This window comes from Natator depressus, chromosome 7 (assembly GCF_965152275.1).
Source record: "Natator depressus isolate rNatDep1 chromosome 7, rNatDep2.hap1, whole genome shotgun sequence".
Classification (NCBI taxonomy): Eukaryota; Metazoa; Chordata; order Testudines; family Cheloniidae; genus Natator; species Natator depressus.
The window spans coordinates 123,948,033-123,962,764 of NC_134240.1; the positions used below are offsets into that span (position 1 = coordinate 123,948,033).

A 14,732-nucleotide genomic window follows, 5' to 3' on the forward strand; every position below is an offset into this window, starting at 1 on the left:
ACTTTGCAACCTCCTCAACACCTTTCACAACCCACTAGCCCCTATATGTACAATGCCATCTAACACAGTATGTTCCCTTACCCTTCATTAAATGCAGAGCACACATCCAGCAAGACCAACCCTGTATCCAGCCACTGACACAGCCTACACAGCGCTGCACTGAAGTGAGGCTGACTGGATCTCTCAAGGTACACTTTTCCCCATGATCAGATACACGGGGGTCAGGGACAGGGGCTCACCCCCCGGGGTACAGTACAGCCCCTCAGATCACCTCCTATCACAATCACAGCTCTTCCAAACTGCTCCCACTAATCCCACTACCATTCAATGCAGCTACACCTAACTTAGGGAACACAGCAGCAGTACATGCAGATAATTCCCAGTGGCCATTGCCAGCTCCAAGGAGGCAGAGCACAAACCTAATTAAAACCCTTGGTTAGTCTCTATTAACATCAGACCTCGTTGCCTCCATATCTGACATGAAACTTTCCTTCCTAGTCCCCAACACTGTGTCTCAAGCTAAGTCCTCCCTTCTAGTCAATCCTCGTTTCACTCTACATCTCCTGTGGCCACCCCATGATTCACCCTAAATCTTCCCTCTAGTAATACCCATTTTATTAGTAAATCATCCGTTCTAGTCACCACCCTATATCACACTCACTGACCACTCCAAGAATCCCTCTCAGTCATCCCCCGACTTACCCGTGCCTTCTCTCACTAATCTTCGCCTCTCATCACATCGCTCGTTTCACCCTAAACCTTCCTGTGAGTCACACCCTGTACGTATCCCTGATCCCCACATCACCTCAAGTATCATCCCAATTCATTCCTAATGACCCCTTCGACTCTCACCCTCAATTTTACCTGCTAACCGTCATTCTGTCTCACCGTAATCTGGCCACTGCTAAACCCCCATGTTTCATAAATCAGCATCCCCATCAACCCTGTGTCATTCCCTCTTCATCCCCTCACTCTATTCTGCTGTATTTCACCCATAATCCTCCCCTCGCATTAACACCCCATGTTTCACCCTAAATCCTCCTCCCTTATCGTAACTCTATGTCAATTATGTGTTTTGTCAGAGAATAGCCCAAAAAACCAAGCCTAACACCAAGCTTCACAGCCTTCCCCAGCTCAAAACAGCACGGTCCAACCGCCCAGCTGGCATTACCCGGAGTGTAAATACATACAAACGTTCGTAGTCAGACTGAGCACGTATTCCGGAACATGTGACGGGGCTGCGTTACCCGCCCACACTCATTCCAAGGGCCCTACTGCCCCCGCCCATGCAGAGACAGCGGGTCAGCAGAGAGGAGAGAGGACACAAGGGGAGGAGGCTCACTCACAAAGCTGGAGAAGAGCTGGTCGCTGATGAGTTGATGCACTTTCTGGAACTGCTCCAGATCCCCACTGCCCTGCCGCATGCACAAGTCCCACATGCTCACAGCTGCCAGCACCTTCACACAGTCCGACTCCTGGGGTGAGGGACACAAACAGCAGTCAGTGCAATGATCACCCGCTGCTGAGGGCTGTGCAGAACCCCTCCCACACAGCCAGGGACCCAGAGAACAGGGTCCCTTTCCTCCCCTTCCACTCTCACGCCAGAGAATGGGACCTGCCGGAGCTTGAACCCTCCTCTAGGAGAAGGGAATCACTGACCCCACCAGGCTGACTAGCGAGGGCAGCCCCAGTTGAGCATGGACTCACCCAGATATGCTGCAGGTAGAGGGAAAGGTCTCGGATGAAGGATTTGATCAGTCGCTCCTGCAACCGGAAATTCTTCTCTGTCTCCTCAAAGGCCTCATCCTTCAGCTGTGTTGGAGAGTGGCTCAAAGGGGTCAAATACAGCACTACAGTGTCCTACCCAATGGGAACTGCAGGTGGCCCTTTGCTCCCAGAGCAGAGACAGGCCATGGGCAATGCCTCCCTCCAAGGGAAGAGAGACTGAGGGACACTGACACCCCAACATACACTTACCCAGAGGGGAGAGAGGCCAGAGGAATTGACCCCTGGCTCCCAATGACCACTCCCCGCACCATCTGTGCTGAGCTCTGGATCACCAGGCAGAGCCGCATGATGAGCATAATTGGAAGGGGAAGGCCAGAGGGGTACCAACCCCCTCCCTCCTGCTCCCACTGCCTGAAGTGGGCTCCAGCTGTGCGTGTAGATTACCTGGGGGGCAAAGCCTGTGAGGTGCTTGAGGTGGCTGCTGACACGGTTGGATTTCTTGATGATGGAGTGGAAGTTGAGCTTGGAGATTTTCTCCATGAGGCTGTCCTCATCCCCTTTTCGGTACTTCAGCACTAGGAGAGGGAGGAGCAGTAGTCAAAGCTCCACACCGGGAACAGCCCTGCAATCTCATCACCTACCCCTGATGCTGCATATCCCCAGATACCTCCCTCTTCCCCTCCAGCCGCTGCATCTCCATCCCCCCGCCCACCGCATCACCACTGCCACCCCACAGCCCTGCTGTCACATCTCCACCGCAGCCCTGGCACCATGTCCCCCACACCCAGCTGCCACATCCTCTCCGCAGCTGCCTTCCCAGTCCAGCTGTTGCATCTCCCCGTTCCCGTGCCCAGCTGCTCAGGGGGTGCCTCCCAGCCCGGCTCTGCGAGGCTGGCTCACCCAGGTCCTTGCGACGTTTGTACTCGTTGATGTTGACATTGATCTCTTTGACTGCAAGGACTGCAGCAGTGAGTGGTGCCTTGTCAGGGTGTGACTCGGGTGTGGCGCTCAGCAGCTCCATCAGCAGCAGTGGGTATCGCATCACCCTCTGCACAGGCTTGATGAGGAAGGAGCCCAGGTTGATGTAGTTTGTGCAGCCCCTTGGTAGTCAGGAGGAAAGACATGCATCAAACTCCAATCCAGCCCCACAGAACAGGGCCTACCCTGTTTTGCACCCTTCCATCCTCACAGCTTCCCAGCCTCAACCCCCAGATTCACCAAGCTCCTAACAACCCAGGGGTCACCCATCTCAAACCTGCCGCAAACTCTCACCCTGCAATCCACATCAGCCTCAAACTGCTCGGGCCCAGTGCACCACCAGCCCCTTCCTTTTACCACAATCCTGGCTGTCATCAATCCTGACCCCACAATCTCACCAACCCATCAGCCTCGCACCCTCCATCCCACTATCCTGGCTGTGCGCCCCAGAGCACAGATCCTAACCTAAACTCTACACAGACTGATTCTATATGAACTGTCTACACTGGACATACCTTGGCCCCATGGCCTCTCCATTGCTCTGCCACACTCCTGCACAGACACCCTTTACGCCTCCCTCCTCTGCCCAGCCCAGCCACAGACCCACCAAACCCAGCCCCAGGCTTCTGCATTCACAGGCTCCATGCAGCACCATTACGTTTCTGCAGGCACGCACACAGCCCAGGGAAGGAGGATGTTAGTTGTGGGGATGGGTGGCAGGGCTGAGACAGACTGACAGGCATGCAGTGAGTAATGGGAAGGAGGCACTTACCACTCACTGTACAGGCTCCTGCAGGGCCGCAGAGGGTGGAAAAGCAAGGAAAGGAAGCTGGTTAATCAGGTGCAGGCTCCAGCAGCCAGCACCTCTGCCCTGCAGTGACACTGGGAAGCAGCTGCCTGCTCTGTTCCAGAGCCCAGAGACTGACGCTGCTGGCTTCAGGGGGTTAGCCTTTTGTGACCCTGAGCAGACAGCTGAGAACGTCAGCCAGGCAAGGAAGCCAGCGCCGTCATGCCACTGACCCAACAGGACCGAAGACTCAGGAATCCTCGCCCCAGAGATGTGCTGCTCTCTGTAACCCTGTGTGACTGGAGGGACCCTGCAGGTATCCTGCCTGGGGTGGGAGCGGGAGATGAAGCATTCAGGCCAGGGGGCCTTTTCTACCGTTGTCTCTTCTCTTCTGCTAAGGCCTCAGAGACCAAAGGGACCTGGGCACCAAGACAGTCCCGTGTATTCTTGTAGGGGTAAAGAGAGAGTCTGCAAAAGGGGCAGGAAGGCAGGCTCCTGTCTCAGCATGCTCAGGATGAGGGGCAGAAAGGGGAAGGAGGCGGCCCAGACTCCTGGCCAGAATGCGGAGTGGGGAAGGTAATCACCTGAGGTTCTCCAGGGAGTCAAGCAGGTGTTTCTGGATCCTCTCGTCCTTCTCGTAGGCCTCCAGCAGTGCAATAGCCTCATCATGGTTCTGGCAATACACTTTGTACACCTCTTCCAGCCCTGCCTGGTGCGCCAGGAATGCTGGCCCTGCGGAGAATGATGAAGGCTGCTCAGTGACTCCTGCCCACCCTGAGCTCTGCACAACACTAGTGCCTTTACAATCTCTATTTCTGTCCTGGCGAGATGCCCAGAGCTCTCCACTCCGCCTGCACACATGTTGCTTGAGGGGACGGCAATATCAGAGCACCCAGGTTACTTTCCAATCATTCTTAATGCACCTGTATATCCTCCTGCTTTTCCGCCCGCTGCCGTCCCTGTGCAGCTGCTGGCACCAAGCGCCCCATGCCAACTCATTACTTATTACATGTATTAGGGCAGTGCCCGAAGGCCCTGCTACAACTGTGGCCCCCTTGTGCCAGGAACAAAAATACAGTCCCTGCCCCGAAGCCCACAGCCTGAGTTACAACAAGACACAACAGAGGCAGAAGCAAACACATGGGGGTGGGCAGGAAGACAAGGTGAACAGTAAGACCAGTTCACTTTGCATAGTGGGCAGCAGTCTCATCTCCCCACCCTCCTGGCTATTATCCCTGGCTGTGCTCTGCGGGTATCACAGCACAGCAAAGGATGGACCCAAGGAGGAAAAGACACTGGCTTTATGGATGTGGACAGGGTTTTCACACACAAATGGGGAGGCCAGGGAGTCAGCACGGACGAAGAAGCAGGTTTGAGGCTGGCTCATGGCACAGTGGAGACAGAGGACAATAGCACGACGAGATCATAGCTCTGACTCCTGCATCTCTCCTCAGAGGGTCTGGCATGTTCAGAAACCCACAGAGTCCAGGGCAGTTCAGACTGTCTTTGCACACACATTAATGGACACGTACTCAAGCTGAGCTTTGCATGCCACTGTGCTGACTGCACTACCAACGTACAGTACTTCTATCCCTCTGGAGGTCCCCCTAATCCCTCTGGCATTTACCAGCTGAGTCCCCAGCAGATGTCAGCACCTCACTGGGCACTTCCTCCTCCCAACTGCTCTAGGCTCCACAGGACCCTCATACTCCCACCCCCACCATCCTGCCCCTCTCTCCAACCCCAGGGCAACTCGTTTGTCACAGGTGGGATGCAGCAAACCAAAAAGAGCTGAGTTCCTGGGAGTTCAAAGGAGAGAGCAGAGAGCCCAGCTCCGGCAGGAGACAGAAGGAGCAAAGGGTCACTAGGAGCAGAGAAGCCGCCTCTGGGGCGGAGAATAACCCCGAGGCATGTTCCAGGGCAGTCAACCATTGGGATGCACAAAGCCCAGGAGGGAATTGTGCCCCTGAGGTGCCCACTGTGCATGGCGGGAGGGGGAGTGGTGAGAAACTGAGCAGCCTTGAGGGTTTGCCATGACGAGGACAGAAAGGGGGTGGTAGGAGGTATCCCTGTGGGTGCTCTCATGAGGCAAGTTGCCCATTAGCACGTGCTTTTGGGTGAGCTGCTACCAAGGGGACTTCAAACTAGTTAGAACATGCTCACTAATACCTCAAAATACCTTTTATCCTAGTCAAGAAAAACCTGGAAAAAAAAATCAAAGGAGCCTAATGCCAGAGACCCCCAACGGCATGATCCCTGGCCAGCCGAGCCCACGGAGGGGAGCAAGACAGAGTCTGGGGAGCTGCACCCTTGGCATGAGTGGAGGAGAGCACTGGGGCAGAGTGAGCTGGGCAGCCACGGAGAGGGGGAGGGTCACAAGAGAGAGGAAGGGAATAGAGTGGGAACATCCTGAGGTGCGCCAGGGCATTTCCAGTGAGACCCAGGACACAGTGAGCCTCCTGGGGGCTGGAGGGATCTGAATGTCCCAGCGCACAGACCCAGCAGACATGGAACGATTTCCCGGGGAAGCCTCCTTACTGGAGTCATTGAGCATGGGACAAAGCCCTGGAGAACAAGCGGCAGGGCCCGAGGCTGGCCTGGCCCAAGGCGGTGAGGCAGCAGATGAGCTGAGACCGCCCCTTCCCCCTGAAACAGCTCCCCCTCTCCCCCGCCCCCACCCCAAAGGGTCCCAGGCCCTCGCCTGGCTTGGGAGAAGTAATAACAGAATCCATACCAACAGCATCCCCAGCCTCCAGGGCGCCCAGCAGCTGCTTGGAGAAGCTAATCACCATCTGAATATTTCCAAAGAGCCCCTCGAAGTCCACACTCTGCACCTGCAAAGATGGGGAGAGGCATCCAGGTGGGAGAATAACTCAAGGGCAGGCCCTGCAGTGACCTCACCCATGCCCCCCGCAACCCCACCACAGCACTCCATGCCCCCCACCAGCAAACTCTGCCTCGCACCCTCCACCCTGCCCACAGCAACCTCTGCCTCGCACCCCCCATCCGCCCACAGCAACCTCTGCCTCGCACCCCCTTCCCCCCCACAGCAACCTCTGCCTCGTACCCTCCACGCCCCCCACAGCAACCTCTGCCTCGCACCCCCCATAGCAACCTCTGCCTCGCACCCTCTACGGCCCCCACAGCAACCTCTGCCTCGCACCCTCCATCCCCCCCACAGCAACCTCTGCCTCGCACCCTCCACCCTGCCCACAGCAACCTCTGCCTCGCACCCCCCATCCGCCCACAGCAACCTCTGCCTCGCACCCCCTTCCCCCCCACAGCAACCTCTGCCTCGTACCCTCCATGCCCCCCACAGCAACCTCTGCCTCGCACCCCCCATCCACCCCACAGCAACCTCTGCCTCGCACCCTCTACGGCCCCCACAGCAACCTCTGCCTCGCACCCTCCACCCCCCCCACGGCAACCTCTGCCTCGCACCCTCCATCCCCCCCCACGGCAACCTCTGCCTCGCACCCCCCATCCCCCCCCACGGCAACCTCTGCCTCGCACCCCCCACCCCCCCCCACGGCAACCTCTGCCTCGCACCCCCCACGCCCCCCACGGCAACCTCTGCCTCGCACCCCCCACGGCAACCTCTGCCTCGCACCCCCCATCCGCCCACAGCAACCTCTGCCTCGCGCCCCCCACAGCAACCTCTGCCTCGCACCCTCCACGCCCCCCACGGCAACCTCTGCCTCGCACCCCCCACGGCAACCTCTGCCTCGCACCCCCCATCCGCCCACAGCAACCTCTGCCTCGCGCCCCCCACAGCAACCTCTGCCTCGCACCCTCCACGCCCCCCACGGCAACCTCTGCCTCGCACCCCCCATCCGCCCACAGCAACCTCTGCCTCGCGCCCCCCACAGCAACCTCTGCCTCGCACCCTCCACGCCCCCCACGGCAACCTCTGCCTCGCACCCTCCATCCCCCCCACGGCAACCTCTGCCTCGCACCCTCCATCCCCCCCCACGGCAACCTCTGCCTCGCACCCTCCATCCCCCCCCACGGCAACCTCTGCCTCGCACCCTCCATCCCCCCCCACGGCAACCTCTGCCTCGCACCCCCCACGCCCCCCACGGCAACCTCTGCCTCGCACCCCCCACGGCAACCTCTGCCTCGCACCCCCCATCCGCCCACAGCAACCTCTGCCTCGCGCCCCCCACAGCAACCTCTGCCTCGCACCCTCCACGCCCCCCACGGCAACCTCTGCCTCGCACCCCCCATCCGCCCACAGCAACCTCTGCCTCACACCCCCCATCCGCCCACAGCAACCTCTGCCTCACACCCTCCACCCTGCCCACAGCAACCTCTGCCTCACACCCTCCGTGCCCCCCACAGCAACCTCTGCCTCGCACCCCCCATCCGCCCACAGCAGCCTCTGCCTCGCGCCCCCCATCCGCCCACGGCAGCCTCTGCCTCGCGCCCCCCATCCGCCCACGGCAACCTCTGCCTCGTGCCCTCCACCCCGCCCGCGGCAACCTCTGCCTCGCGCCCTCCACCCCGCCCGCGGCAACCTCTGCCTCGCGCCCTCCACGGCAACCTCTGCCTCGCGCCCTCCGTGCCCCCCACAGCAACCTCTGCCTCGCACCCCCCATCCGCCCACAGCAGCCTCTGCCTCGCGCCCCCCATCCCCCCCACAGCAACCTCTGCCTCGCACCCCCCATCCGCCCACGGCAGCCTCTGCCTCGCGCCCCCCATCCGCCCACGGCAACCTCTGCCTCGCGCCCCCCATCCGCCCGCGGCAACCTCTGCCTCGCGCCCCCCATCCGCCCACGGCAACCTCTGCCTCGCGCCCTCCACCCCGCCCGCGGCAACCTCTGCCTCGCACCCCCCATCCGCCCGCGGCAACCTCTGCCTCGCACCCTCCATCCGCCCGCGGCAACCTCTGCCTCGCGCCCCCCATCCGCCCGCGGCAACCTCTGCCTCGCACCCTCCACCCCGCCCACGGCAACCTCTGCCTCGCACCCCGCATCCCCCCCACAGCAACCTCTGCCTCGCACCCCGCATCTGCCCACAGCAACCTCTGCCTCGCGCCCCCGTCCCCCACAGCAACCTCTGCCTCGCGCCCCCGTCCCCCCCACAGCAACCTCTGCCTCGCACCCTCCGTGCCCCCCACAGCAACCTCTGCCTCGCACCCTCCACCCCCCCCACAGCAACCTCTGCCTCGCACCCTCCGTGCCCCCCACAGCAACCTCTGCCTCGCGCCCTCCGTGCCCCCCACAGCAACCTCTGCCTCGCACCCTCCACGGCCCCCACAGCAACCTCTGCCTCGCACCCTCCATCCCCCCCACAGCAACCTCTGCCTCGCGCCCTCCGTGCCCCCCACAGCAACCTCTGCCTCGCACCCCCCATAGCAACCTCTGCCTCGCCCCCCCCATCCGCCCACAGCAGCCTCTGTCTCGCGCCCCCCATCCCCCCCACAGCAACCTCTGCCTCGCGCCCCCCATCCGCCCACGGCAGCCTCTGCCTCGCGCCCCCCATCCGCCCACGGCAACCTCTGCCTCGCCCCCTCCACCCCGCCCGCGGCAGCCTCTGCCTCGCGCCCCCCATCCGCCCGCGGCAGCCTCTGCCTCGCGCCCTCCACCCCGCCCGCGGCAGCCTCTGCCTCGCGCCCTCCACCCCGCCCGCGGCAGCCTCTGCCTCACGCCCCCCATCCGCCCGCGGCAACCTCTGCCTCACGCCCCCCATCCGCCCGCGGCAACCACTGCCTCGCGCCCCCCATCCGCCCCACAGCAACCTCTGCCTCGCACCCCGCATCCCCCCCACAGCAACCTCTGCCTCGCACCCCGCATCTGCCCACAGCAACCTCTGCCTCGCGCCCCCGTCCCCCACAGCAACCTGCCTCGCACCCCCCATCCCCCCCACAGCAACCTCTGCCTCGCGCCCCCCATCTCCCCCACAGCAACCTCTGCCTCGCACCCTCCACCCCCCACAGCAACCTCTGCCTCGCACCCTCCGTGCCCCCCACAGCAACCTCTGCCTCGCGCCCTCCGTGCCCCCCACAGCAACCTCTGCCTCGCGCCCTCCGTCCCCCCCACAGCAACCTCTGCCTCGCACCCCCCATAGCAACTTCTGCCTCGCACCCCCCATCCGCCCACAGCAGCCTCTGCCTCGCGCCCCCCATCCCCCCCACAGCAACCTCTGCCTCGCACCCCCCATCCGCCCACGGCAGCCTCTGCCTCGCACCCCCATCCGCCCACGGCAGCCTCTGCCTCGCGCCCCCCATCCGCCCGCGGCAGCCTCTGCCTCGCGCCCCCCATCCGCCCGCGGCAGCCTCTGCCTCGCGCCCTCCATAGCAACCTCTGCCTCGCACCCCCCATAGCAACCTCTGCCTCGCACCCCCCATCCGCCCCACAGCAACCTCTGCCTCGCACCACGCATCCCCCCCACAGCAACCTCTGCCTCGCACCCCGCATCTGCCCACAGCAACCTCTGCCTCGCGCCCCCGTCCCCCACAGCAACCTCTGCCTCGCACCCCCCATCCCCCCCACAGCAACCTCTGCCTCGCGCCCCCGTCCCCCACAGCAACCTCTGCCTCGCGCCCCCCATCTCCCCCACAGCAACCTCTGCCTCGCACCCTCCGTGCCCCCCACAGCAACCTCTGCCTCGCACCCTCCGTGCCCCCCACAGCAACCTCTGCCTCGCATCCTCCATCCCCCCCACAGCAACCTCTGCCTCGCACCCTCCGTGCCCCCCACAGCAACCTCTGCCTCGCACCCTTCGTGCCCCCCACAGCAACCTCTGCCTCGCGCCCTCCGTCCCCCCCATAGCAACCTCTGCCTCGCACCCCCCATCCGCCCACAGCAGCCTCCGCCTCGCGCCCCCCATCCCCCCCACAGCAACCTCTGCCTCGCACCCCCCATCCGCCCACGGCAGCCTCTGCCTCGCACCCCCCATCCGCCCACGGCAGCCTCTGCCTCGCGCCCTCCACCCCGCCCACGGCAGCCTCTGCCTCGCGCCCTCCACCCCGCCCACGGCAACCTCTGCCTCGCGCCCCCCATCCGCCCACGGCAACCTCTGCCTCGCGCCCCCCATCCGCCCACGGCAACCTCTGCCTCGCCCCCTCCACCCCGCCCGCGGCAACCTCTGCCTCGCGCCCCCCATCCACCCGCGGCAACCTCTGCCTCGCACCCTCCACGCCCCCCACAGCAACCTCTGCCTCACACCCACCATACACCCACAGTAACCTCCGCCTCGCACCCCCCATAGCAACCTCTGCCTCGCGCCCCCCATCCGCCCGCGGCAGCCTCTGCCTCGCGCCCCCCACCCCGCCCACAGCTGCCTCTGCCTCGCGCCCTCCACCCCGCCCACGGCAACCTCTGCCTCGCGCCCTCCACCCCGCCCACGGCAACCTCTGCCTCGCGCCCTCCACCCCACCCACGGCAACCTCTGCCTCGCACCCCCCATCCGCCCGCGGCAACCTCTGCCTCGCACCCTCCACGCCCCCCACAGCAACCTCTGCCTCGCACCCACCATACACCCACAGTAACCTCCGCCTCGCACCCCCCATCCCCCGCACAGCAACCTCTGCCTCGCGCCCCCCATCTCCCCCACAGCAACCTCTGCCTCACACCCCCATCCTCCCGCAGGCTGTAGTCCAGCTCCACTAACCACGACCATCTCTCATGCCACCAAAGTTAAAACAGATCAAAGGAGATAAGTTTTTACCCCACTGATAATTAATCTGTGGAACTCACATCCGATGAAGTGAGCTGTAGCCCACGAAATCTTATGCTCAAATTGGTTAGTCTCTAAGGTGCCACAAGTCCTCCTTTTCTTTTTGCGAATACAGACTAACACGGCTGCTACTCTGAAAACTGCCACAAGACTGAGCCAAGAATTTGGCAAGATTCAGAAGAGGATTGGACATTTCTATGGAGAATGATAATGGTCCGAGTCACATAAGCCACAATAAAAATCAAACCAAACACTAAGTGACACAAGTTAGAGCGAAACATCCCACCAGGAGCAAGAGATTCCACAGCTGCCACTCGGGGAGTCTAGGGGGACTGAACCAGCCAGCCGGGGCCGCTGTCAGAGACAGGAACGGGACTCAGTGGACCCCGGATCTGATCCTGTCTGGCTGTTCTCGTCCCATCGCCTCCTGCCATAGGCTCCCCACCTGCGCCTGCTGCAGAGGCACCATGATCTGCTCCACACACATCTCCAGGTCTCGGAGATAATCCCGTTCTGTCTGAAGAAGTTCCTCAATGACCTTCGACCTCTTCTCCAGCATCCTTTGCTTCTCAGTGGCAGCTGCACCAGATGCTGCCTCCAGGGACACAGTCTGAGAGGAAAGGAGGGTCATTTCTGAAAGAAACAGGCACGGTCAGCTCCAGGGACTGACAGCAGATGGCCAGGCCCCCTTTGATGCCTGCATCCTCCATGGGTCTGTGACATCAACAAGGCACATGCATTGCCTGGACCCCGCCAAGGGCAGAAATCTCCCCAAGCCCCAGGGCAGCTGAACCACCCTGAATGGCGAGGATCTTGGCCAGCAGGAATGCCCTGCCCTCAGGTTCCAGCCTGTTGAGGACAGACCCTGGCGTGCTGGCATGTCCTGCCACGACTCCAGGAATCCTGAGGGCTCCAGGTCTGACCCCACCGGCTGCCCGGAGTGCTCCCGCTCTCACATTACGATTATTTGTATTGCAGGAGACCGCTAGGGCCTCATTCGACTGGTGCTGCGCGGACACAGACAATCACAGCCCCCAGCTCACCTCCAAAGGGAGGCTGCTGCCAGGAGTCTATTCACTTCAGCCTGAGGAGGACGGGGAAATGCTGAAGGCCACCTTGGAATATGGTGCCAGTATTAATCACTTCCCTGCTGACTCTGGCAGCAGGCAAAACAGGTGAGCATGCCTTGCTGCACAGACCTCTCCCAGCCCCACAACATTCTAATTCCTGAACCCCCAGGGACCTGCCTGGGCTGCACCTTTCAAACACACAACTAGACCAGTGGCCAATCACCTAGTCTGGCCGGACTGGGAGATTGGAGACACTTACAGGCCCTGCTGGAGGGTCAGGCCCTGCGAGTGGGGTTCGGATTCAAAATGGGCTGACAGCAAATGCTAATGAGCTAGGAAACACTGGCTGTTAAAACTGTATGCTCCAGGCAAAGGGGAGGAGAAAACTAAGCCCACTCTGGCATACACACGAAGAAAATATGCAGGGACTTGAGTTATCCCTTCTTGTGCAGAATGGGACGCTGGGAACAACCCCTGCAGAGCTGACGTGTCCTTCTCCCCCCCCCCACCCCCTAGCCTGTCCCTCCACTGATCCCTGCTGAACTAGGCAGCCCACCTGCTTCCCCTTCCCACACCGAGGATGGGCCCCTTTCCTCCTTGTTCCCTTTGGGATGAGGATTGGGGAAGCGCTCAGCAGTGGGATCCCAGAGAGGAAGCACTGCAGAGCTACCTACCTGCTCGGGTGCAGGGCATGTCCGGGAGCCCCTGGCTCTCCTCTCCCCTGCACTGCCCCTTGCTGTGGGAACAGGGCCTCTATTCTCCAGCTCAGGGCATTTCCATCTGAATAGCCGAGAATGACTCCAGCAGCCACAATGGAGCCGGCAGGTGCCAAAGCCTGGAGCTGGAGTTCCTGCCCCAGGCAACTGGGAGTGAGTACCAGAGCCCTCCATGGACAGGTAAGCTCCCCAGAGCATGGCATTTTGTCTCCATCATTTTCCCTTTGCTCTTTCCAGAGAGTGGGGCCCACACACCACACCCAGGAATGGCCTCCAAGTGCCCTGTGTGGGGTCTGCAGGCTCTGGCATCAGCTTCCAGGGAAGTGCCACAGTCCACACAACCAACCTCCTGGATCCTAGATGCCAAACGTTCCCCTGCTGGTACACCAAAGATAACAGGCCAAGCCAGACTCAGTCTGTGCACGCTGGACTGGCCATGACGAGGGTTGGGCCTGAGCAGATGCAGCCACTCACATTGCCCTCATCCTTGGGGTCCGAGTGCACAGCCAGGGTCCAGGCTCCCTGCCCAGTGTCTCCCTCTGCTAAGCGTCAAAGGGAATGCACAAACACGAGCAGAGCGGGGGAGACAGACACACACACACACACACACACACAGAGCAGGACACACACACACACAAATGGACAGAGCGGGAGAGACACATACACACTCTCAGAGAGGAGGACAGACACACAGCGGCAGAGCAGGACAGACGGACATATACACACGCACAGCAGGACAGACATGCCCCTAGGCAGAACAATGCAGACAGACACACACAGGCAAAGTGGGATAGACAGACACGCACATGGGTGAGATGGACAGATGGCATTGCGCTACAGAGCAGGAATGGCCAGGGCTCAAAGCCCGACAGAGTGTGAAGTCTTGTCCTGGCAGACCAGACCTGCTGATGGAGCCACGGGATCTGTCCTGATACATGCCGGCAGCATATGAATTGCGTGTCACCCCAATAAAGCACCCTGACTTGAGTGGACAGACAGAGCAGGCAGGCTAGGTGGCTAAACAGACACACCCAGGTAGATCAGGTGGAACACACGCGCACACAGGCGGTACAGGGTCTGCAGGTGAGCATGTGGATGGGCTCCTGCCTCCCTGTCTGTGCCTTTCCTTGGCAGCTGCCTGCTTCCTGATTTTCCGTCCCACCTGATGCTCCTCAGCAGTCCAGCCCCCTCATTCTCAGGCAAGTTCTGAGACATTTTATCCATGCAGATTCTGGGGTCCCAGCAACTTTCAAGTACACCACTTGCCCTCCCGCCTGCTCTTAAAGGGGCAGCACAGGCCGGCCAGCCACAAAGCCTGCATCCCCATCCTTTCCCTGGGCCCCAGACTGAGTCCCTCATTCAGGGGCATTTCCTCCTTTGGGCTCCGTTTCTCTCCCACTTCTAAGCTCTGTCCAGAGTCTCCTACCCCCTCAGAGGATCTGCCTGCAGGAACTGTAGGGGATGCCCCTCTGCCATGTACATTGACCAAACCGGACAGTCTCTACGCAAAAGAATAAATGGACACAAATCTGACATCAGGAATCATAACGTTCAAAAACTGGTAGGAGAACACTTCAGCCTCTCTGGCCACTCAGTAAAAGATTTAAGGGTGGCAATTTTCCAACAGAAAAGCTTCAAAAACAGACTCCAGCGAGAAACTGCTGAGCTTGAATTAATATGCAAACTAGATACCATTAACTTGGCTTTGAATAGAGACTGGGAGTGGCTGGGTCATTACACATATTGACTCTATTTCCCTAAGTATCCTCACAC

General features: G+C 61.0%; 1 protein-coding gene across 4 annotated transcripts in view; it reads right to left on the minus strand.

Annotated features, from left to right (window-relative positions):
- DNMBP (dynamin binding protein) overlaps nt 1–14,732 on the minus strand; it is an 84,026-nt gene that overhangs the window by 15,977 nt on the left and 53,317 nt on the right. For all 4 annotated transcript variants that reach the window (XM_074959561.1, XM_074959562.1, XM_074959564.1 and 1 more), the window contains 8 exons: nt 11,619–11,806; nt 6,228–6,327; nt 4,078–4,225; nt 3,479–3,496; nt 2,629–2,828; nt 2,173–2,303; nt 1,708–1,812; nt 1,347–1,475 (listed from right to left, as the gene is read on the minus strand). In XM_074959561.1, coding sequence (XP_074815662.1) covers nt 1,347–1,475; nt 1,708–1,812; nt 2,173–2,303; nt 2,629–2,828; nt 3,479–3,496; nt 4,078–4,225; nt 6,228–6,327; nt 11,619–11,806 — 1,019 coding nt within the window. The remainder of the gene's footprint in view (nt 1–1,346; nt 1,476–1,707; nt 1,813–2,172; nt 2,304–2,628; nt 2,829–3,478; nt 3,497–4,077; nt 4,226–6,227; nt 6,328–11,618; nt 11,807–14,732) is intronic.